General features: G+C 40.9%; 2 protein-coding genes across 2 annotated transcripts in view; one reads left to right on the top strand and one right to left on the bottom strand.

Moving 5' to 3' along the window:
- Positions 1-7,114, top strand: cltrn (collectrin, amino acid transport regulator). The gene is made up of 6 exons (XM_012861090.3): positions 1-638; positions 1,001-1,059; positions 3,346-3,428; positions 3,543-3,659; positions 6,349-6,543; positions 6,645-7,114. The coding sequence occupies exons 1-6, from the start codon at positions 572-574 to the stop codon at positions 6,775-6,777; spliced, it is 654 nt and encodes a 217-aa protein (XP_012716544.2). The 5' UTR covers positions 1-571; the 3' UTR covers positions 6,778-7,114.
- Positions 7,115-12,993: 5,879 nt separating this feature from the next.
- The window catches only part of LOC105925324 (cadherin-24), a 55,585-nt gene continuing 43,196 nt past the window's right edge, over positions 12,994-25,382 (bottom strand). The window contains exons 10-14 of the mRNA XM_012861103.3: positions 23,945-24,062; positions 23,518-23,826; positions 23,174-23,366; positions 22,660-23,059; positions 12,994-16,666 (exon numbers count right to left, since the gene is read on the bottom strand). Of these exons, the coding sequence (XP_012716557.3) occupies positions 15,869-16,666; positions 22,660-23,059; positions 23,174-23,366; positions 23,518-23,826; positions 23,945-24,062 (1,818 nt within the window). The 3' untranslated portion in view covers positions 12,994-15,868. The remainder of the gene's footprint in view (positions 16,667-22,659; positions 23,060-23,173; positions 23,367-23,517; positions 23,827-23,944; positions 24,063-25,382) is intronic.

The raw sequence follows: 25,382 nt of genomic DNA, 5'->3' as shown, positions 1-25,382 counted from the left end.
TCGGGGCTACCGGCAGGGAGAGCCAGAACAGTACGACTTGTCTCGGGCAAAAAGAAAAGAGCTGAGTCTGAGTGTACTACTGATGTGCTGCTGGGAGTTGTATCCAAACTCAGATCCGGCCTCAGAAGCAAAACAGCTTCAGCTCTGCTAATAATTAGCGGGCAGCTTTGGTCTGATGCTCCAGTGGGTTTCCAGACTGCTTTATCTGGGACAGAAGCGTGTTTTGCAGAACAAAGGCTGAATATTGCTACTTTTTATGAAAAGGTCTGGAACTCTGGGTTACACACTGTGCAAAGTAAAGCGAAGCAGACTGGTTGGTGTGTTTCTTCCCTCCCCGTTAGGACGGCCTCTAACGCGCTCTCTCCAGCGCCTTCAGGAAGTCTGAACAAACAGGAGCCCGCTTCACTGTGCGCATGTAGACCAGGGCACAGGCTCCCATTTCCTCCGAAGAGGACCGATGAGTTCAGGTGTGTCTTGGATTAACCATTAAGCATAAACTTTATCCAGCGTCGCTCCTGCCGAGCTCAAGACAACTGGAGGTTTCACCTGCTGTGGGGTTTCATCTGGGAAAATGTTGGAAAGGATCTTCATCTTCCTCTTCTTGCCCTCCGTTTTGGCGGCACAGCTCTGTAAACCAGGCAAGTCATCAGTTACATTTGAACTCTCGGTAAAATAATCTCTGTTTGAATTGTACACAACATTGAAATTAAACCAGCGCGCTCTGTTGAATGAAGCCTTTGCCAAGTCTTTATTACCTTGTTTTCTCCTTTTTCCTCCAGTGAGTGTGGATTTGAGCTTCTAATCTGTCTTTACTGGAACACAGTCAGATTAGGGACATAACTCAGATGTTTGCCTCGTAGCAAACAGCTACATTACTTTTCTGCAATGATAGAAAAATCCACATTATTTCTTCGTGACACTGTAGGACTCACTAAGGCTGAGCAAGTTAGTGAAATTAAAATTAAAATGATAAATTTCTTTTTTTTTTTTTTTGCTTCAGATGCTCCAGAGGGCTTCAAAGTTCGACTCAGCATCAAAACTGCTCTGCAAGATGAAGCTGTATGTACATATCTTAATTTTGTTGCACCTTCCTAACTCAACCTATACGCTCCACTCATGACAGTTAAGAGGTTAAAAAAAGCCAAAGCCTTTACTGATTACGCTAAAATATATATGAAAACAGTGCATCACCAGGAGCTTTGATTCCTGATGTGTTACATCTGGAGATAAAGCTAGATTCTTGAGGCATTATGATCAGCGTAACACGCCTGTCAGTCTGAAGATGCAGAAAGCAGACAACAGGTTATATAGCCTCCTCTACAAACACTAGATGTCAGTGGGCACATTTGTCTGGGTTTCCTGCTGGCCAGTTCTTCTTTTCATTTTATTCCAAAAGCCTGTTAAGAGTTTGGCATCTTTCAGCCGTTCATCCTGTCCAGATTTAATCTAAACAGAAGTCAGACCAGGTTGCTCCATCTGATCAACCCCCGACCACCTGTAAGCCGCATTTAGACTTCAATTGACATCTTCATGTTGACAGCTTGTCTTTTTCTACTTTTTCGCCACTTTTTATTGTTATTTAGACCGCTGGTTTCTGAGCTTTTCAGCACCCGGAGCTGAAAAAGCAACACTTAGCATGTCTTTAAAGTTGGTTAGACAGGGCTGAACAAACAATATATTGCACCATATGCTGATTTATTTCATTTCTAGGTGCTACTTTGCATCTTTTCTAATATTTATAGTATCCATGTGTTTTTTTTGCTACCATTTTTGGTGTTTAGTTTCCAAAAATGCATCAATGGCCCCATGCCAAAATGATTTTTGACATGAAGGCCATTGCGCAAGAGCCCACACTTCATAAGCTCGCACCCAGCCTCGCCTCTTATTTAGATGGAAGTCCTCTTTTCCGTCTGTGCAATAGAATTTTCTTTGGGGAGTCAGATCAGAATAACGATACTTTCAGAAACTCTCAAAATCAATACTGTGCAGCAATCACAGTTTAAAGTCTGCTAGGGTGTGCCTTTAGAGGAGCAGGGCAGATTTGCTGATTTGTCAAAACAAGCTTGATCAACCAAGGTGGTTTCTGTTACTGTACATAAGTCTTTAAACCATTTCACTTTTGGTTGTATATAAATATGTTACTTACATTTTATTGAAATGTTTTCTTCTTTTAATTAAACCTCACCAATTTTTTTGTTGTTGCACAAAATCTAAATAGATGTTCGTCGGTCTTACCGGCTGGGAGTTAACAGGGAGACTTTAAATTATGTTTGGGAGGTCTTGAGTACGGAGTTCCACAGAGTTCTGTTCTTGGTCCTTGTTTTCTAGCCCTTCATTTGCATCTCTTATATTATCTTTTAAGATGGCTCATTGACCACTTAGCATTGCTCTGGTGACTAAATTCAGCTTTTATTACTTTTAAACCCCAGCACGTTGCCAAAGATTCAGTCTCACAGAACTGTTTGAAGTGTGTACCATCCTTGCTGTCCCATAATTTGCTCCAGTTAAATCAGGAGAAAACAGAGGTTGTTATCTGAGCTCCGGATAGCTTGGTCTAAAAGATTGCTAAAGAGCACTGTTCAAATTCTGCACACATTAAACCCACAGATTAAGATTTCACCTCTGGCGGAAATGTGCTGTTTGATCCAAACCTAAAAAGGGTTGTTCATGCTTAGGATTCACCCCCCCCCCCCTCCCTTTATAAAAATTGTAGTGAGGTCAGAAAATCAAAGTCTTTTAGCTAATCCCAACAGGTGCATCCATCTGGAAAGCAACCATCTGTCCTGCTATCTGCAAACAGTTCAAAATCCAGCATCGAAGCCCGGATCAGGTTACATAAGTGAGAGACATCGCTCCGCGGAGGCAGGCCACGGGTTGGAAGGATGCTGGACCTGTTTCTGAAGAATTCTACGTTTTCATTTTGTGAAGAGTTGAAAAGAACGGGCGAGAAAAAACAAAAATAACCGCATGGGTGCAAGGCATGGTTAATGTGCACGTTTGTGTACGCTCCGTTAAAGGTGGGCAATATAAAGCCATAAACACAACATGAACACAACAGTGTTATAGGCGCATGTGTTATGGCCAATGAAAGCTCTCAAGCAGAAGAAAACGAGGAAATACTGAGGCTTTGAAAAACTGCAGTCATCACTGACCAAATATCTACATTTCCTACATTAGGAACATTGTCTTTGCACCTTCTTATTATAGAAATCACGTGAAAATCCATCTCATTTGACCCAGTTTTACAACCTAATAATATGTGAGTCTCATTCAAAAATAACGCCAATGACCCTTTGTGTCTCTCATGAAGAACGGCTCATTTTCCTCCTGTTGTTTCTATTGCAGTATGAGTGGGACGGAAATGAAAGGTTCCTTTTCCAGGCCACCCTTGCTTTTGCCATGAGCAGACACACAAGGCAAGAATTTAAGTAAGAACACTCTGACATGTTTGTTTATGCCTTCCATCGAAGCTTTATGAGATCTGTGAGTCATGGTTTTGTGAGGGTTGACGTGGTGTTTGCTCTCTCGTGGACCTTATCCAGCGTGTCAAACATCCTCGTGTGCGACGAGACTCCCCGCGTGTCCTTCTGGTTCGTGGTCACGTCGCCTGATGACCCGTCCCAACTTATAAACAGAGGAAAGGTGGAGGCGGCTGTCAGGTAATCACATGATTCAGGGATCATCACACACATGTAAAGCCGACGATAACCGGAGCTTTCTTCACACCATCAAATGTTAAAAGAGACTAAACGTTTCCTGTTTTAGATCGGCCAGGAGTAACAGAATGATCTGCCAGAGAGAAAGAGAATATTTGTGACGTTTTAAAAACTGATTTATAGTCAAAAGTTTACAAACTTTTTACACACATTTTCTGCTCTGCCCTAATGTTTTCTATGGGTTCTATGAGTTTAGGGATTTTGTGATGGCCACTTCAAAACATCGGCTTTGTAATCGTTAAGCCACTTTGTTACTAATTTAATCGCTTACTTAGGGTTATTGTCCATTTAGATGACTTATTCGTGCCCAAGCGGTAAACACCTGGCTGCTGTGGATTCCGTATTTCCACATAGCCTTTTTTTTCCCTATGATACCATCTATATTGTGAATTGTGCCGGTCCCTCCTTCTGCAAAACGTCAACACAGCATGAGGCTGCCTCTACCGTACTTCACAGCTGGGAAGGTGTTGTCAGGCTTGCCAGGGTTCACGTTCCTCCTAATGAATTGAACAATGGCCATTATAGCCAAGTGCTTCAGCTTTAGTGTAATCAGATTTTAGTTTGTTGGAAAACTATGACCTGTTCTTTTACTTTGCTTTTGGAGTAATGTCAACTTTATCTCTGAGTTGCCTTTTAGCCAATAGGGGCGCAGGACTCTTTTTTTTTCTGTGGATAATGATACTCTCTCTCTCTCTCACCATTTTCAGTCAGAAACTTCACAAGTTCTTTTTCTTTTGTTGTCTGCTTGATACACAACGTTTCCCACCGAAACACCTTCCTCCCTAGTGGGGCCAGAAGTCACATGTGGTACTGGTTTGCCATCATAATATTCATTGTAAATAGAAAACAGTAGACGAGTGTTTCTAAGATGACTAATATACAGCAGATGAATGATGGGAGACTGTCACCAGGAAACAAAGTGTGTGTTCCTTCCTTCCATCCATCCATCCATCCATCCATCCATCCATCCATCCATCCATCCATCCATCCATCCATCCATCCATCCATCCATCCATCCATCCATAACACCCTCCTATGTGAAATGCAATTGGTACAGAAGAGCAACTGCAAAACATTGAGCTCTTAAACAACATAACTACCTCTACATAGAGCATGGATGCACCCTACCTTCTAGCACCCAGGAATATGCTAATATTAGCTGCTTACATCCAGGCTATATCTGGATGTAAGCATGTATATGTATGTATGTATGTGTGTATATATATATATATATATATATATATATATATATATATATATATATATATATATATATATATATATATATATATATATATATATATATATATATATGTCGGATGATTTTCATTTTATTTTGTCATGGACCCAAGACTCCTGCCAGCACCCCTCGCGTAAAGCCAGCCTGAAGGTTTTGTCTCAAGGAAGTTCTCAAAAGCATATAATCATCCAAACAGACACTCTTTCTTTAATGACGACACCTTGAGGTCCTATCCACAAACACGGCAAACAGGATTGGTGAGAATATGTACCCCAGGAGGAGTCCAATCAGCACATGGAACAAGCTGGACTCTTTGCTGAGAATCAGTCCTGGCTCTGAAGACTGAATGGTCCTTAAAAGCAGCCTAGATACCCCATACAGCAACCCTTTACAAAATGTCTCCACATCCTCCTACTCTACCCACCATCACATAGGCCATTGTAAGTCCATCCATTGCTTAGCAATATCTTCCGCCTTACAACTATGTGTAAGGTATTGAGCACTAGAGGATGAACCGAAGTGCAGACAAGCGCTCGGGAGTTGCATGTTGAACAGCAGAGGAGTAGTTTATTTTAATAATGTGGAATGAAAGCTCTCAAGCAGAAGACAGGAACCAGGAACACGGCATAGATGAAGCCAGAACGAGGCAGGATGACGGAGGACCTGACAACTAGAATTGGCTGAGCTGACACTATATAGAGGGGGGGGGGGGGGGGGGACAGGAGGAACAAGGGGTGAAGCAAATTACACAGCTGGGATGAGCTAAGGGCTGTTAAGCAGCAAGGCAGAGGGAGAACTGAACCTAACAGGGAAACCATGAGAGAGACAGACATGAGAAAAAAAAAAACTAACTACACTAAGGAAAGGCAAACAGGAAATTAAGATCTAACAGAACTAAAATAATAAAGACATAAGCTAACTAGACAGGAACTGAATCTAACAGATACCAAATAAGCTATAAACCTAAATACTGAACTGAAGCTGGACTAATAACAGAAACTAGGATCTCAGGATAAATAATATAGCCTACGAAAGGTGAAAAACATAAACAGACTGCAGGATCTCCAGGGAGCTACAATGAGTAATAAAACCCCTGGGGATCCTGGCAGAATGGAATAAAATCCCCTTTCTTTGCACATCAGGGTTTGGCAGAAGCAATATAGCAGCAAAAAAAAAAAAGAAAAAGCTCAGAAATCTTAACTGTGCTTGGATCAGTAGAATCAGCAGTAGCAACTGTCTCCCAGATACTAGGTTCAAAATGTCTAAATGATGTTTGTTTTCTTTATAAGTGAAAATCATTGCATCGATCAGAAGGGAAGCCATTTATAAAGCTATCACTTTGTCTGGGAAAAGTTTCCTTTGAAATTTTCTTTTTTTTTCTTTGTCCAAAAGGATGTCCAGGAACCGTATCAACAGCGCCTTCCTGCTCTCTGATGAAACCCTGGAGTTTGTGGGCATCCTGCCTACCCTGGCAGCCCCCGTGGAGCCCGCTAGCCCTCCGTGGCTCATCGTGTTCGGGGTGGTGATGGGCCTGGTGGGGGCCGGCATCGTCTTTCTGCTTGTCTCCACGGTGCTCCAAAAGAGGCGGTGAGCTGTTGACCGTGGATGGATAATGCCGAGGGCTGTGAATAAGTCCGACAACTGAGCCTGATCTTGTTTTCTGTTTTTTTTTTTTTTCTTAATTCCAGCAAGAAAAACCAGGAGGGAGACGAGGGGGACGATGATGAAGAGGCACGGGTGAAAACGGCGGAAAATGGATGTAGGAGCGACGGCATTTATAACACGTCGTTCTCAGAAGATGAACCAAACACACAAATGTAAAAAGAAGAATAAAAATCCACAGCATCAGTCTTCCATGTAGGCTGGTGAGAGTGGAAAAACAATATTAGGCTGCTCTCTTTAAAGCCTGTTGGACACTGTAATATTTTAGTAACGTGCAAAATCGTGATATTACTACGGAAGTGATTTTTATGCTTTTATCTTTGGACGTTATCAGCAAAAGCACCGACTTTCATTACTGCCAAGCCCAGCACATAAACCATTCTTTCACCTTTTTACCTGTTCTGTACCAAAACGTGTTTTCTTATGTGAGATAATATCTGAAGTTAAATTAAAGGTTTCTCTGTGAATTCTCTGTGGAGTTGCATTGTAAAAAAAACAAAAAAACCCTTTATATGAAAATATTTGACTCCACTAACCGTTTAAGACAGGAAGCTGCAGATTGAAAGAAGCCTTGGTTTTCAGGGTAACTGAGGTAGAAATTGCATTAAAATGTGGTTTCAGTATGCATACATTAGCTTTTGCATGCTCTTAATTGGTTTTCAGATCACAATGCCTGGCAAAAGATTTGATACTTCTTGGACTTTTTCTTTCTTACATTTTGCCATGATGCAATAGCAGACCCTAATGTATGGTATTTTGATTTTATGTAACTGAGAAACATGAAGCAGTGCATAAAGACATGTTTTGAATTATATTGTTCACTAGTCACCTATTTGCAAATCAACCTTTGGCTGCAGCCACTGCTACAAGTCTCCTGGGGTATGCCTCCACCCACTTTAGAGTTTGTCATTTCAGCCCTTTTTCTTTCTTTTTTTTTTTTTTTTTTTTGCGAAGTACCTAGAGCTCAGTCAGACTTTTAAGCAGAGCATAGTAGAACGTCACTTTTCAACATTTGCTTAATATTCTCAATTGGATTTAGGTGTGGACTTTGACTAGGACCATTGCAACACATCAATGTGCTCTGGTCTAAACTGTTCTGTTGTAGTTCTGGCTTTATGTTTAGGTGGCCCTGCTGAAAGCTGAGCTTCCTCCGCAGTCACAAGTTATATATGGCCTCTAGTTGGTTTTCTTCCAGGGTTGCCCTGTATGGAGCTCATTTTATCTTCCCATCAGCTTTGACAAACATCCTCCATATCTCTGTACATCTGAGGAGAGGACTTGTCTCCATCAGTGTTTCCAAATGCTGTGTGGGTGGTGGCCCGGTGGTTGGGGATCTCTGCCATACATTATTACATGGTTTGTAGCAAACTGCAGACAGGAGTTGGCTTTCTTCTTGACCTTCACAGAGCAGCTATCTGCATTCAAAGTACACACAGGTGGACTTCTGAAGGGAGTTACTTTCATTTCAATTTAAAGGCGCAATAAGCAAAATTTCATTATTTTAGATAGAAAGAACAAAAAACAAAAAATAGTGATGTGAAGAGCTAAAGGTGTCCTTTTAGATGGAACATGGTATGGCATTACACACATCTCTCTGTGTTGTTCTCCAGTTTCTGAATAGCTGCCACTCAGGGCTCAGCCCCTCCCTGCCATAAAATGCCACAGCCAGAGCAGTGGTGGAGCAGAATCCACCCAGCGGATCAAATCATTCTCTTGTCAACAGCATTATAAAGTTAGGAGTTACTTACTTCCTCACTAGACATGTTCCTTTGAAAGGTGATGCTGTTTTGCTGTGTATTTATCCTTCACAAATATGTGCATATGAGGTGACAGGTGAGAAGGGGAGGGGTGGCTTGTCACACATCTTGTTTTTGGGTCAGACAGCGCTCAACAGCTTACCTAGTGGTGACATTTTGCTTGTTGCTCCTTCAATTTAGAGGAATCAGAGTAATAGGGAACTATATATAAATGTATGCCACACTTTTCAGAGTTTTCCTTGGGACAGAGAATTGAAAAGAATGTCTCATTTCCCTTTCACTTCACAGCTATGCGCTGCTTTGTGTTGCTCTGTCTCAAACATTCACAGTAAAATAAACAGAAGCTGAACACGTCATACAGATGAGATCAGTATATATATATATATATATATATATATATATATATATATATATATATATATATATATATATATATATATAGTTTGTTTTGCACTACACCGCCCCCTGCTGGTGATGTATGGTAGAGCAGTCACCTGACTTAAAAACATTAAAAAATCGGACACAGCTCAGCTTCCGCAACTACTTGAGCTATTACATTTATTTTGTGACGCCATTTGTGAATGTTGAGAAAATGAGAAGCAACAGCAAACATGAAGAGGAAACAGGATGAAATCAGAAGAAATTGGCTGTACATCATTGCACTCCAACTTCTTTTCCCACGTAAACAAATGAATCACATCCTATAAGTTCAACAGTTCTATGCAAACGAGGACTAACCTTTGAGTCACTTTGAGGAGAGCGGCAACTAATTTTGCATCGTTGTTTAGCCAAATTAAATTTTGAGCCAAGTATTGTGTGAGAGCCTGATGGAGAGAATGGAGTGATCCATGAATGCCAGCAATCCTTCACTCCAAGGACCTAATCTGCAGCTCTGATTAACAGTTCTTTGTAACTTTGTTAAGTCCTACCAGAAGGAGTAACAGAACCATAATTACACATTAGGAATGTTCAACCTGAAGCACGCACTCAGACTGGGTTGTGTGGACGACTTCCCAATGTTTGAAGGGCGACCAGTTGTTTTGTAATTGGATTCAAAAGACGTCAATCTTTATACCCAGACTTTTCTAAATCTAAACTCAGTTTACATATAGTTTATCACCCAGTGAAAAAGCTGTTTTTAAAAAAAGAAATAACTTTCTAACCCAGGTAAACTGTATTCTTAAAAAAAAAACAGCTTTCAAGTGCGCAGGCCTCTGGTGACATCACAGAAGGCATGAGGCAACTAATCAAATGTCATTTCAGTACCTTAAGTTGTATGTATTTTCATAGTTTTATATCATCCTTTAGAAGCGTTTGGGTTCTGTATGTCTGCAGTAGAAATATCTGAACCGGATGTGAGAGTGCTACATGGGTTTCAGAAAAATGTGACGACATTGAAACACATGGAGGACAATTAAAGACTGGAAACGGTAGATTTCATATTTAAAGCTCTTCGGTGACCATGTCAAGTTAGAAAAACCACATGATCTGCTTCATAGGTTTTATGCAGATGATTTGCAAATCACGATCTCTCATACGCTCTTAGACTGGCGACCTGTCTAGGTCAGGGCTCAGCAGCCTTTACGACCCGCAGAGCCATTTTTGCCCTCGGTCCAGCTAAACAAATTTTGTTTAGAGCCACAAAAGTTACACCTCTCTTTGAAACAACAGCTTGTTTTTATAGTATACTATAGGAAATTTGTTTACATTGTTTTTAATTAAAGATCAACAGTTTTTAGTATTTAACCAACAGTATTTTTATCTTTAGGTTTAACACATTTTCCTCAAGTGGACATTTGATTCTTATAGCAAATGGCATCAAAATGATGAAAAATCAAGTCGTTTGCAACCTATTGACAAAAAGATACTTAATTTAGCTATAGTAAAATATTCTACACACCATTAGTTTCTTTCTGTCTGGAAATATTATGCATATATATTGCAGAACTAAATGCATCCTAAAGCTAGCAATTTTAAATTACCTTTACATTTAGAAACACTGACCAACTTTCCCCCCCCCGCATTTTTGGTCTAAGTTTTTAAGAGCAGAAGCTGAAGGTGTAGAGAGCCACATGAGGCTCTGGAGGCACAGGTTGAAGACCCCTGGTCTAGGGTGTAACCCGCCTCTCACCCGATGACCGCTGGAGTTAGGCACCAGCCCTGCATCACCCTGCACAGATAAATGGGTTTAGAAAACGGATGGATGGATTTTCTAACAGAGCTATCACATACTCTTACAATTCTGAAAATAATCATCCATACCGTCCCCTTCATTCCAGTCAACACCAGAGGGCAGAAGTAGGAAATCAGCTTCTCTCAGAGGGGAGTGAGAAGCTGTCTGTTCTGCTAAAGCCATGAGAGCTCAGGCTGCATGCAGACCCTGCACCATCGCTTTAAAGGGTTGGTTCAGATTTTAAAGGGAAGTTCAGCAAACCTAACATCAGAATAGTTCCCTTACCTGCAGTAGAAGATGCCGTCACTGTGAGCTTCTTGGCAAGGCAATAAATCCTGGTGATGGAAGCTAACAGGCGACTGTGAAAACTTCAGCCATTTTCAACAGGACATTAGGCTGCATTGGCAGATTGGCAGTAACTAATTTAATAAACAAAAGACTGTTGTCATGTTTGGAGCTGCTTTGCTCAGCCCAACAACATCCTTCTTTCTGCGTGACGCTGCTTTGTTTGACCCTTATGGCTGCATCAGTTATAGGGTGCCGAAAGCAATTTAGTGGAAAAATATAAAATATTTCAGTTATTTAGCACATTTTCTTGATATTCGCTGCATTTTTCTGATCTGTAGAGGGAAATACTAAATATGAATGTTAAATCCATGTCTAAATATTCTATTTCTGTATTAAATCTATTTCTACACCCTCTATTTGTACATAAATTGTTTATTTATTTTTTCAATATTAAATTTATATCTAAATCACATATCTAAATACTTTAGATTTATATTTAAGATAAAAGATATATATTTAGAAAAAAATATTTAGAAAAAGGATCCTCTTTGGATATAGATTTAACATTAAGATATAAACATGACATTATATATAGATATATAACGGTTTATATACTGTATCTATAGTGTAAATATAATGTCTGTACCTGTATACATCCTGAGCAGGTGTCTATCTCCAAAAACAAATCACCATGGTAACGTGTGGTGACAATGAAGATTCTTGATTCTAGATATAGGATGTAGCAATAGATCTAACATGTATATTTAGAATTTTCCGCTAAATGTGACAAAAAGTAACTACATGTTAAGCGTGCTAAATAACAGAAATGTGACAGTGAATTTCTTTTTTTGCTAAATTCTTCCATTCCACAGCCTTAATCCATCCACCATTCAGATCAGTGTGATCTTGTTCGGCCAACAAGGAAGTAAAGTAAGTCTTAGGTTTTGTGTAAGTTGTGCAGAAAGCATCGTTTCTGTACTTTCCAAGTTTCACGGTCTGTTTGAAAATTGGACTCAGATCAGCTGATCTGCCAAATATCCCTGCTTATTTTGTTTCTTTCCACCAGTCCAAGGATTTATTTACAACAACTTCACTACAGTATGACAGACAAGCAAACTATTACTGATATCTTCACAGTACATCACTTCAGAAAATCCCCTAAAGGCAGGGTCTCATAATCTTTGTGGGCCTCTGGCCTGTAACCTTTAGCTATATCTTTGTTTCAGTACACCTGAATACAATAACTAGGACATCAGCAGGACTCACTGGAACGTGACAACATGCTTCAGCCTTTTGTTTGACGTGCCTTGGACCAAGGATGCGTCTAAAAGTTGCACCGAACCATGAGGACTTGAGCTTGAGACCCACGATTTAAGGTGTGTTCTTAACTCACTGGATGAGTGGAAAGAAAAATACATGGAAAATTCAATCTAAACACATTTGCACCAGTTTAAATTCTGAAGGCGATTGTCAACATTTGCTTCAGCTTCGCCGTTCCACTGCGAAACCCATCGTGGCTTGGAGGGTGTCTTTGGACTCCAACTTCAATGGAACTCCTTTCTAACTCACATCCTTCACAATCGATGTTGAAATCTGTCTAAATTTGCTTGTGGCACGTTACAATTAGCAGTGGCAGCTAATCAACTCCATTTTGTGCCTCTTGTGACGTCAGCAGCCCAGAACAAACATGTAGCAGAATTAACCATTTTCCCCCTTCAATGGACTTTAAAAAGGGATCTTTAGCAAAAAGCTACAGTTTAAATGTATACTTGATTACCAAGCTGTGGTTTCTAATGTATATGGATATTTGTTGCTAAACAGGTAAATCTACCACTTCTTAACGTCTTCAATGGGGTGAAGATTAGTTTTGTGAAATTTCTGTTTGTTTCAAAACATCCACTGTGATTCATACAATCACATTTCCACAAACCTCGGTTCACAGCCGGCTCTGACCACGGAGCAGCAATAAGCATCTTAGTGTGGAATGTGCTGAGTCTAAATATTCCTGCATGATCTCGGTGAAATGGAATGGATGGCACAAAGAGAACCACCTTAAGCAATAAAACTGTGAATAAATGCATCTGTCCACTGATCATTTCACCAGCTTTGTGACCACACAATGTCGCTATAGGCTGGAAGAAATCACAACCACAACTGTTTGTTAGAGCAAAATGAAGCTTTATGAGCTGAAGTGGTGACAACATTTTTCTTTTTTCTTTTTTATTCCACAACAAACTCCATGAGAGAAAAGCTGAGCCCTCAGAAGCGTCCACCCTGCTCTGACCCGACCTCCCGCTTCATTTTGTCGCGGTCCCTCAGTGTCTCCAGTGTAAGAAACCGTACAGCAGGAGTTTCTGGGATAAATCCATCATGGTGTGCCTTGCTTTAGATGGATCACCAGTTTCAGCACAATCAGGTCTTCTATATGTTTACCTTTAGGTGGCAGCATGGTACCGTCGGCTACTGATTTCCCCTCTAAACACAAACACGTGCTTTTATGCATTTAAATTCCAGTGAGTTTTAACTGTCTGGTATTTTATGCCTGTCTGATGATTGTTGAGGTGATGAATCTGGCTAAGATCCACATTTTGGCATGTTTAACTAGTCCAGTGTGATATTAAACGTGTCCCTGTGATTTGTGAGCTCGACTGGTCATTTCCAGTCGTGTTTGTCTTGTGTAATCCACAATCTGGAGCGTTATTTCAGAAGATGCCCACGGCATCCAAACAATGAGCCGTGTGGTGATGGCCGTGCCGTTATTTGGCCCACTTCCTTTCCTCTGCATTCTCTATTTTTATTTATTTATTTATTTATTTTTCCCTCACGTGAAGGATGCCAAAACTGTTCTGTCAAATTTACTCTGAAAGCCTTCCAATCCCATTAGACCGACAGATGATTAGGAGCTGAATTCCCACGGCGGCGGAAGAGTGGGAATAATTGTGGGAAGCCAAATCCATTTTTTATCATATTATTGAAAAATAATGTCATCATTTTAATAACTTATTCCAGCACCTTTCTAAATAATGAATGCGTTTTGAAATTGCTTTAAAGAATGAGTCGCTGTCAAAGGCGTGAATAACACCAAGTATTCTCACAGCAAATGAATATTTTCCTTGTAGCCTGCGTCTGCGGCTCGTCACAAGAACAATGCCTGCGCGTTCGGTGTTGCATAAATCTGCTCGCATAAAAGGTGAGGAAGCTTCTGAAGATAAATCCAGATGCACAATGGGGGATTATAAATAACTTTTGTGTGGGTTTGAACGTCATTTAGTGCATGTCCGCGACCATTTAATTACAAAAATATTAAACGCTTCATTACCTCTCCTAGTGTCTAGCAAATATCCAGGGACCGAAAGCCTTCCTATTCAGTAACAATGGCAGCTGAGTTTGATGTTTATCTACATATGCAGGCTGATCAGTCTTTGACAAAAACACACAAGTGTCTCTGACAGAGTCGCTCTAATGACTGCTAACTTTCATAGAGAGCAGGTTTGTTGTTTTTACTGGAAAATTATTTCTTATAGAGCGGCAAGCGGCACAGTTAATGTTTGATGTCCTACTAGGGAGACTTACAAAAGTACCCCCCCCCCCCCTTCCCCTTCAACTGTTCTACATTGTTTTCACGTTGCAACCACTGACTTCAATGTAGTTAGTTGGGATTTGATGTAATAGGCCAGTAGAAATAGTAAAGAACTGTGAAGTGAAAGGAAAATGTTACATGGTTTTCATATTTATTTTGCAAATAAAAAGTTTGATATGCATTTATAACCTTTATTGCCCCACTATCAACTCTTTTGGATCCTCAGTGTTACTTTGATTTAGTATTAAGCTCCGCCCATCTCTCCATGTACCCTGACCAACTTCACCTAGCCCCGCCTAAAACAAGCAACCCTACAGCATGATGCTGGCGGCACCAAGTTTAAACCGAGGGACGGCTGGTTCAGGGTGATCGCTTTACTGCTACAGATAGTAGCAGATCTTTGGCTCACATAATCACCGTGTTCCCTACACGGCTCGCGGTAAACATTCAACAACAGCTTTCTTTCTGCCTTTTTTCCTTTAAAGGCCAGATTTGTGGAGAGCACATCAAATGGTGGTCATTACGACTGATTTTGTCACCTGAGCTGTGGGTCTTTGCAGCTCCTCCTGAGACACAATGGGCCTCTTTAATTCTTTGATTAATACTCTCAGATGATGGATGGAACAGTGCTCTGTGAGATTTTGTCTTATTACTCAACTCTCCTGTATTTTCCACAATTACCTTTCCAACTTGCCTGATGTGTTCCTCGGTCCTTATTATGCTCTTTGTTCACTAATGTTCTCCAAAAAACAAATGGATTCATGCCTAGATTAAATTACACACATTTGATCCATGTTTACTAACTAGGTTTGGATCGTTATTGGAGTCAGTTTCAAGCCGCACTTTTCAGATGTTCATTTGTAAAAACGTTCAAAACCATCAGAAGAAATCACTTTCCTTCTACTTCACAATTCTGAACAGGTTGTCTGTCACTAAAAATCCCAATAAAACACTGAAGTGTGTTGCTGTAAGGCGACAAACTATGAAAAGAAATGTGAACATTTTTGCAAGGCACGGATCTTTCTTTTAAATGCATTTTATACCCTAATGCATCCTTAAAGATCTAAATGCCTAAAACATCAGCTACTGACTGAAATCACTGTTTACTATGTGGTGGTGCCTATTTTCTAAAAATGCAGTTTTTGGAGTATTTTATATAAAAACGTTTTTTTTTTCTTCATAACTTCAACTTTGAATGCTCCATGTGAATTATTAATAATTAGTGTGAAAAGTGACAGGTTCCCCTTTCTAAACCCAGTGAAAGTGAAAACTACACACTGATCTGATTGCTGCTTAGATCTTCACTACCAGTTGTCTTGATCCTCTGCGGCAGGGAGAAAATAAAAGCCTTTCTGTGTCAGAGGCAGTTTTTTTTTTGTCACCCCTGTTGTGTTTAAAATCCATCACCATCCAAGATTTTCCTCCTCTCTCATACCCATCTTGTTTCAGGGTCTAGAAATCCCATCTCTGTTGTTGTTTTTCTTTGTTCTCGCTTTGTCTTTGAGGCTCAGTGTGAGCAGTCTCAGCACCCTCTTGCGCCTGTGCCTTCTTCTCCTTCTGCCTCTCTCGGATGATCTCCACCAGCCTCTGGAACTTCTGATTCAGCTCATCCATGCCTCCCGCCCCCCTCTCGTTCTCCTTCTCTCCATCACTCTCCAGCGAACTCAGGGACTCCGCCCTGGAGTTGCGGCCCTCGAACTCATAAGTCTGCAGCGAGTCGTAGGGCGGCTGCGACAGATCCGAGGTGACCCGGTCCAGACGGATATTGAGGAGCTCTTCCATCCGGAGGGGTTGTGGGTTCGGGGCGTCGGCTGTAGAGGCCTTGTTGTTGCCAAACAAACCCCCTGGTGAGGTCAGATTCTGCGGGGCCGTGTCTCTCCCCTTTAGTGTTCCCATGTTGGGCAGCGGCAACCCGCCGCCACCAGTGCCGTTAATGCACACCCCCATCCCGCCGGGGTTTAGCGAGCCCACAATGCTGTATGTGTCTCCTTTAATGTAGGCGGGGGAGTTCACGCTGCTCATCTGGCTGCTGGTTGAATAATTTTGCTCGGAAATGGAGGGAATGGAGGAATCCGTGTCGATGTCATCCACGGTGGTGCTGGTGGCCCCCGTGCTGATCTGAGTCTGGGACGATCCCGGTCGGCCCTCCTGCTGGTTTGACGAGAAGCTTGCGCGACTCTGGCATGAGGACTCGTAGGTCAGGTCCGCCGTGACGTTTGCTGCCGTCGACTCTGTTCCTGATGGGCTTAACTGTGAGACAAGAGAAGAGGAAAAGAAAAAAAGAGACGTTCATGGAAGTAAAAAAAAAAAAGACTAAATAACATTAATGCGTCTGAATTAATTAGAATGTTTAAAAGAAGTAATTTTTTTTAACAATTCAATTTAGAAAGTCAAAACACATTAGGTGAAGATAAAACTATTTGGCTGCATTAACGGGAAGAATGTTTGCTGGAGTTAATTTAAGGTTTTCAAAGCTTAGAATACCATCACCTGTCAAGCATGGCGGTAGCAGCAGCATGCTGTGGGGCTGTAATGCTGCAAATGTACTGCTGCATTGTACAAAGTGGGCCGAATATTTAAGAATAAGGAATAACTTCTTTAACGTATCCTCATAAATTAGAATATACAGGACTCCAGCGATAGGTTCATTGCAGTCATTTAATGACTTACATTCAGGCAGATTCATGACAAACAAGGGTTAGATTCCAAGAGTTGATGTTAATTTTGATGATATAATAACATATGATATAATTGATTATGCATAAGGAAAACTCTAAATTGAGCTCAGATTGCTGGAAAGCAGCTCTGTAGGTCACAGGTCCCATTGAGTGATCGATGTGACCCTCTCAAGTTGCAGAGGAGAGTTTTTGAGAAGGGCAGCTTGCAGTGATTATCTGCATGTGCCGAGTGCTGCAGAAAAATCATTGAATATATCTCAAATAAACATACTTGGGTCAAAACGTACTCGGTGCTGCTTTAAGGTTGTGTGGGAAGATTTCATTGTGGAGACATGTGATCGATACAGTAATTCATGGCAAAAGAACCCAGAATCAGTATGGAATCCATATACTGTACAGTACATGCACATGCTTTCCCGTTAGCCCACATTTCTGTCTTATTTCCTTTTAATAAAAAATAATAAAAACTAAATGGTTTTTTTATGATATCCTGATTCATTAAGATGAAGCTGTAGGTTAGAATGTGTGCTTAATTAAAGTGAGTAATTGGAGCACTGGTCGTGTCATGCGGTCGGACAGTCAGAGCTCAAGGTGAGTGGATGGCCACTGATCCCGGCCGACATTTTTCTGGCCACCGTTATTTTCTTAACTTTTGGATTTTTCTTGCCTAGTATGTGATTTAACCTTTCCCCATGCGCCAGCCTCATAATCTGGCATTTCTATTAGACGGAGACGAATGTGTTGTGACAACATTGCCTATCTCATATATACTGAATCATGCGCACACATTTTTTAGAGCATTCAAGCCTGAGATGTGAAAGTTAGAATGAAAAATATGTAGCGACAGACTTTACCATAATATAAAACAGCTAATTTCACAGACTCTGCATTTCTTATTAACGGTATAATTTTTTTATATTATGTATGCACACACACTACAGGCTATACAGTATACCATGCACAAACTGCATTGTAACTAATTGAGTTGGTGAAAAATCTTATCAGGCTATTTATTTCTTTTTCTTAGGTCTATTTACATTTTATTCCAAATATGCTATAAATAGTTGAAGTCGTGCTTGAGAAGGGTGATGTTGGGGGGCCTTTTTTTATATAAAGCTGCCACGAGCCTGTATTCTCCATCCGTATGCCAGTGATTTCACAGCTGAGGCCACCTAATAAAACCCACTTTATTTTCTCACTTTCTCCAACGAGAGTCTCGGTTTAAGTGCTTTTGCCCCGGCTGCTGTTTTTATTGCCACATCAAGCAATAAACAATGCTCCTATGCAAATGATTGATTATGGCGCCATCGACATCCAAATACGACTAAAGACAGGTACAGAAATAAGGCTCCTGCATTAACGCAAAGCTTCACAATGGCTCGGGTTCATACATATCCATCAGCCTCAGAGCAATCTCTAATCTGTTCAAATTATTCAAAACTCCTGTTAAAAGTGTGGAAAAAAGCTTAAAATAAATGTATTTTACTGCTGTAGCAGAATCTCACACAGGGAATCTTTGAAAATCTTAACTTTAATTTGAGAAGGTTCATTGAAAAGGGAAAAACAATTGAAGTTAGGAAATTATTCCTGGCATATTTATGTGTACCCCTACTTTGTCAAACCCTGCTTTGCCAATTGAACAATTCTTAGTCCTTTTCTATAGCATTTCTCAATCTGAAGCTTTCCTCATCAGTACCCTTGCATCCCTAGATTGTTGAGTTTTGGCTCCAACCTTTTCTAGTCTTTCTGGTGTCTTGTCTTTTGCTCACCCCCCCAGGTTTTCTAATAATTTACATCTCTAATTTAGGTCTTAGAACTTGGGTGGCCATGACAGTATGAAGGCTTTGTGATTGCTCAAAAATGTCTTTGTTGATTTAGGCCATATTTTTTATTTTGCTTTTCTGTTGAAAGACCCAGTGATGACCTATTTTAATTTATCTGACAGAGTCAACCAGATTTATGTCAGAGTCTTTGATGCCATGCAGTGTAACAAGGCTCCCGGGGCCTTTAGAGAAAAAAAAAAAAAAAAAAACAGGTCCACAGCATCACAAATCCACTGACTTGGTGTGTTTGCTGTTGTAAGCTATCACAATTAAGACTTTTCCTTGTGTCCGACATCTTTTGCTGACAACACTATGACCAGCTCAATCATTCACCCTTCCCACCAAAAGTCCCTGGAACTTATACACCTTGGATCTTATTTTTATTCAGGTAAAAAGGAATCTCAAATAATTTTTTTGTGCTTTCAGTTTCCACTGCTCTGAACAACTGTGGGACATTGATTTAAATCAACCTAATGGCATGTGGCATGTTGTGAAGAGTACTGCAGTACACCTCCAGTCCAGTCGGTGGTAGGGGTGGGTATTGCCAAAGAAGTCACGATTCGATTCGAATCCCGATTCACATGCCACGATGCAATTCTATCATGATACTTGAACTATTGTGATGCAATGCGATGTATTGCGATATTTTCACTGAACACTATTAGAAAAAAAAACAGTCATTACCAGTGGCTGACTGGCTGTGTATGATCTGGATAGTGTCTTCAATTGATACATAACTGAAAGCAACTGAATTCATACATAGCTGTATTTATTGAAACGACTTTTGGAGGTATTGCCATGAAAACAAGTTAACTGTTTTCAGCTCGGGATTACATAACAAGGCTCCAGTGTGCTGAGAATTTTTTTTAACCCACGGTTCTTTACCACACTATATGGTCACAAATCCTGGCAAATGAATTCCTCAGCCAATCTTTTTTCCCCCAGATTTCCCAGGGTTCCCAAAACAGAGCGCAGCATTTGCTATTTTATCTTGGCAAAAGAACAGCAGCCTGGAAACATGAAAGCCAGTAAGAGAAGCAGACCAGAAATGTAACAAAATACAACATTATATACCTATCCCATGTTAGTAAAAATTCAACAGCAACACACCGTTTAAAAACGGCATATTAGATTGTTGTGATTGGCAAGCTGTTGTACCGATTTGAGCCACAACGTGTCAGTATTACTTATAGCTTCTTTAAGTAAAACTATCCAGTTTTCAAGATTAACTTTAATCTCAGCCTAACCAATTTTCTCTAATAAATGAAACACTAAAATAAACCAAATATTAATCATTAGATATCATCTAACTTAATTATATAAGCGTTTTAGCTTCCAATCTGTGGTGAGAGCCAGTGGGAGTAAACTGTTAACATGGTTGTCTTGTAGTACTGTCTTCATATCCTGGTCATTATTTTTGAAAGAATTGTGCACATTTGTTGAAATCCTGCTTTTGTGTTAAGACACAGCGCTACAGGTTACCCTATGTCACTGTTAGTTTCCAGTAACCCAAACCAGCATAAAACCTGCCCAACTTAAAAGAAAAAAACAAGCTCAAATCTCAAACTCTCTCATGTTAAAAGCACAGAACTCTTAAACACATAAGAACATGCCATTAGCACACAACTGCGCTGAAGCAAAGAAAAAAACTGCGCATATGGGCTCCAAACAAAATGTACAATCAGACAACCAAATAACACACAAGATCTCTTTAACAATCAGGATATATCAATTATATCAATTCCGAAATTTTTTTCAATCTGCCCATAAGCTATTTTCTTTCCGGCTCAATGTGTTCAAAAGCCTAATTGGTTGGAAACCTGCCTAATTTGGCAACACTGACTAGACTATTGCTATTTATTTGTTCGTTACAGTAGTCACAGAGCCACTGTTCAGTCTGAAGTCCGATAATTTCCATTTGCATGCTTGTTTGTTTGCCTTGTCTCTCTCTCTCTCTCTCTCTCTCTCTCTCTCTCTCTCTCTCTCTCTCTCTCTCTCTCTCTCTCTCTCTCTCTCTCTCTCTCTCTCTCTCTCTCTCTCTCTCGGATGAAAACGAGATTCACTCCAATGAATCGTTCTCGACTCACCCCTCCCCTTGTCGTTTTCTTAGCATAGGGAGAAGTGAACTATTGTGTCAGGCATTTGCCAGGTGCATGGTCTTGTTCCGCAGATCGGAGCATAGCATTAGAGTAGCAAGCCAGCAAAATGCTAGTTAACAGCTGCAGTATGGGAGCACTTAGGATTCAAGCTGAATGATTGTGGTGAACCACTTAACCTGTGGGAGCTGGTATGTAACATTTGTTGTAAAACAACCATTCATCTGCACCTAAAACATAATCATGTGATGCAGTTTTCCCAGTAGGGAAAAAAACTAACTACAACCGATAGACTGTCTCCGTTTTCGCAACAGTACACCAACACAGAAGCTTTTAATCGACAAACAAAATACAAAAAGGTTGTATTTTGCACTCACAGACAGTGTAGCTGAGGATGACCAGACGTCCCAATTTTCCCAGACGACCCAATTTTCCAGGGACGTCTGGGAACGACCTGTCCGTGGCTAATGCTGTCCCTGGAAATGTCCCTGATGTCAACGTTTTATTTATGAAAACAAAATGTTGTGCGCAACAGTTATTATAGTAGCTGGTTGTGCTTCTGTCAGTGTTACAGACACAGTAGTAGTAGAAGAGACAAGTGCGTCGTCACCCCAACAATTACGATATTTAAAATCTCTGCCAGTTCAACTCTTGAATGTTCTTTAGAAATTACAGTTTAACATTAGAGTTTATTGATCTTTGAGAGGGTGCACTTGCATTATTATGCCATTATCATTATATTAGTTGAAAATGGACACCAAACAACAATCATTTCAGGGGCAATTTCTCGTCCAGCATAATTCTTTATCATTGCAGGCTTATAGGTGTTCTTATCTTTTTTATTGCAAGGTTAAGCTGACCAGAAGATGAAACTTCTGGGACAAATTTCAGAGTGGACAGACTTTTGCTGTCGTAAAACAACGCTAATGTGCAAAAGGTTGTTGCAGTTTATTCAAACGTGTATATCTTTGTCATGCTTGCATTAGTTATTTGCAGGGAAGCTGATTTTCATTTATGTGGGGAATAATAATTGGAGGCAACTGTCACCAATAATCATTCTGAGTTAAAAACTTGCTAAGAAAAATAATCTAGTTAAAGAAGTTTAAGTGTGCAAGCTGTTATAGATTTTTTTTCACACCCCCTTACTTTTTACTGGGCTGTTCTACATGTTTTGCTTTTAGTTAATGTCTCCCATAAGAAGATTTTTTTTTGGCGCACCACCTGTGATTTTTTCTTTTTTTTTTTTGTGCCCACCAATGCAAACATAACAGTTTCAAGGTTCATAAAATAATGTTGGCATAATCTGCAATGATGTTTTGGGAATGCAGTTGTTTTATGATGGTCTAAGTCCACTTTGGTACCCTCCCTTCTCTGACTAGCCCCTGTGACTAATTGCCAAGACAGTAATCTAAACAATAAAACATTTTGACAGAACCTTTCTTCAAAGATCTTGAACTACCCTTTAAGTTTTTTTTACATCATAAGGCAAACTTATTGTTAAATGACTTTCTTGCAATTTAATCTAATTTCGCTTTATTCAGTTTTACTGTGTTCTCAGGTTTAATAATAGTGGAAGTTGTTTAGAGAAGAAAAAATGCATAAACAAGGGCTATGAGTAACTGTTCTGTTCTGCAGCATTTTCTGACCTTGGCCTGCTCCTCATCCCCTTTAGCGCCAGCTGCGTTCGCCTCACTGCTTTCATTTCTGTCTGTGATGGTGCTCTTCGCCAGCATATGCTGTGCTTCGAAACCACCGAGGCTCATCTCGGGAGAGCGCAGCAGAGGCTCAAAGGTGGTCTGGTTCGGGATGAGAAGGGGATTGCCAGCATGACCCCCTGTGAGTCCCTGGGTCAGCTGACTGAGCTGAAGGCCCGCCTCCAGCGGCCCGACCGGATAATCTCTGAGAACAGGCAGCGTGTGGATGCCGTAGCAGAGGCGTCCGTAGAGTGGAGCGGAGCCCGGCCGCTGCTGAGGGCCCAGAGTGGGGCGCGGGTGACGGCTCCAGCTGTACGTCCTGGCTCGGGGCAGATTCTGCTGGGTGTACCATCTGTGCCAAAAGATCAGAGTCATAAAGTCATCATAGAGTCGCACGCACACACATACACAAACATCCACGAGCCACCATGTACGAAGTTTGCTTTTATCTTTGGGAACGACTCACATGTTCCCGCTGTTGTGCATGTGCTGTATTCTGTGCATGCTCTGCAGCGCCGTAATGTCAAAGGCTGCAGTGTCTGCTTCCCCTCCCCCCTCGTCATCATAGGATATGATGTTTTCCCTGACATCATCTTCCTCAAAGGGTGAGTGGGAGTCTCGCTTCTGATGGCGCAATGACAGCGAGAGAGCACACACCACTAAAGGGCAGAGAACAGACACATGCCCACATACTCCACTGATGTTCCAGAAGCAGCCTGACACAACTGTTCAGCATCTTTCAAAAAAAAGTCACTAAAAACATTCTTGGAGTTTTTTTTTCAGAAATGTCACAGAGATTCCTGAACTTACCCAGCAGAGTGGTGACACAGGCCAGCATGGCAAGCAATGTGACCAAACTGAAGATGAGCGACGGCGAGGCAGACGGCGCGGGCAGACAAACCACGTGCCTCTCCCATCTCGGCTCCCTCTGTCTGCCCCTGTCTTCTGTCTGCATGCCGCCTTGCAGACACGGACAAATGGTCACGGTGACCGTGCCAGTGTTGGTCAGACCCGAGGCCCCGTCACGCAGCACAACTGGCACGTAGAGGGTGAGCAGAGACGAGGAGAAGCCAGGGAGGGGCTCCAAGGCCGACTGCAGCACCAGGCTGGCTGTCACACCTGATAATGAGACAACACATCAAGCATGTCACTGCATACCAAGCACCGAGCACTTCTGTCGCAATCAACTGGTGTCAGAATTCTGCATAAGATGTAAAATAAGGGCTGCAGGGGTAACCTCCAGATTCTCTGATGGTAAGGTTGAGGGTTGAGCTGGACTCAGGAGGGATGCTGAAGTGGACCGGGGTGTCATGTCCTCCTTGATCCCTGTCAACTGCTCTTAGAACCTGAACTACCTGTCAATCAAACATTCACATAATCTTCTTAATAATAGCCTGGAGGTTAGGGAGCTCCAGGCTAAGAAATGCTAAGAGCGCTAAGAATCATTTAACAGGCAAACAATTTTTAATTGGTAGTTCATGTACAGTACAGTTCCTTGCCAAATTATTAATACCCGTTGAAGTTGTGCACATTTTGTCATGTTACAATTATTTTATTATTATTATTTGTATTCAACCCGCTCAATACTTTGTGGGACCCCTTTCTGCTGGAGTAAGGGTATTGTCTCTTCCAACTTTGCACATTTTCACTTTTGCCCATTCTTTTTCAAAAAAAGTTCTGGCTCAGTTGGACCTGAGAGTGTCTTGAAAATTTATTTTCTACTCTTGCCAGAGTCTCAATTGAACTTTGGACTTTTTGACTGGGTTATACTGAATTATGTATAGGCTTTGAGCCATTGTCTTGTAGCTGTGACTGTATGAACTTAACAGATTTTCTTCCAGATTCCAACTGATTTTATCCTTCTTCTGACCAACTCTGCCTGCCAAGCTTCCCTATCCATGCTGAATAAAACCATTGCCACAGCATAGTGATGCCACCAACAGTGTTTTAAATTGTTCCATAAGAACAAACTCTATCAGTATGCACAGTCGACCTTCCTGTTTAATGGTAGAGTCCACACTAGCTTGAAATACAACAAAATTGTTTAGAAACACTGTCTATTCTTTTCAACCTGTTTTCTTTTCATCAGGTTTTTTCTTATGTGACAAGGTCAGCTAATGGTGGTCAGATGATGTTACTATGTCCAAAATAAAATGCCTTAAAGAGAACAGTTATTTATCGTGCCATCAGCTTTTGGAATAATTGCCCACTGAATATACGTGAACTGAATAGTAAAGGATGTTTTAATTATTACTTTGATTAAGTGATTTTTTGTTTTGTCTTGTGGACCCCAGGAAGACTAGCTCGTCTCACTTTTGGTGACAGCTAATGGGGATCTTTTTAACAATAAACAATAAACCAACATGTTTCATAGTTATCCCCAATGCGTATGTTCAGGATTATATGCCGCCTCACATTGTATTTTCTATGTTGACCAGAAAGTTCTGCTTTGGTATGATCTGATCCCAGCACTTTCTTCCACACTTATGATGCATTCCCAATTTATCCCAAACTGCCAACAGGACCTACATTTTTTCTCCATCAATGGCTTTGTTATTGTCACTCTTTGTCATATTTGTCCTGTCAGCAGACTCTCCAATCTGAGTTGTGGAGCTCTGCAACTCTACCAGAGTTACCATGGGGTCTTGGTTGCTTCTCTGATTCGTGCTTTCCTT

Source organism: Fundulus heteroclitus, chromosome 9 (assembly GCF_011125445.2).
Source record: "Fundulus heteroclitus isolate FHET01 chromosome 9, MU-UCD_Fhet_4.1, whole genome shotgun sequence".
NCBI lineage: Eukaryota > Metazoa > Chordata > Actinopteri > Cyprinodontiformes > Fundulidae > Fundulus > Fundulus heteroclitus.
The sequence above is the reverse complement of the archived record's forward strand: the minus strand, read 5'-3'. Positions and strand labels throughout refer to the sequence as shown.

Bases quoted from the DNA above. Each gene is read 5' to 3' on its own strand.
- cltrn (XM_012861090.3), top strand. From the start codon at position 572: ATGTTGGAAAGGATCTTCATCTTCCTCTTCTTGCCCTCCGTTTTGGCG. The intron at 1,060-3,345 runs GTATGTACATAT...TTTCTATTGCAG, and splicing joins CTGCTCTGCAAGATGAAGCT to TATGAGTGGGACGGAAATGA. The intron at 3,660-6,348 runs GTAATCACATGA...TTTGTCCAAAAG, and splicing joins AAGGTGGAGGCGGCTGTCAG to GATGTCCAGGAACCGTATCA.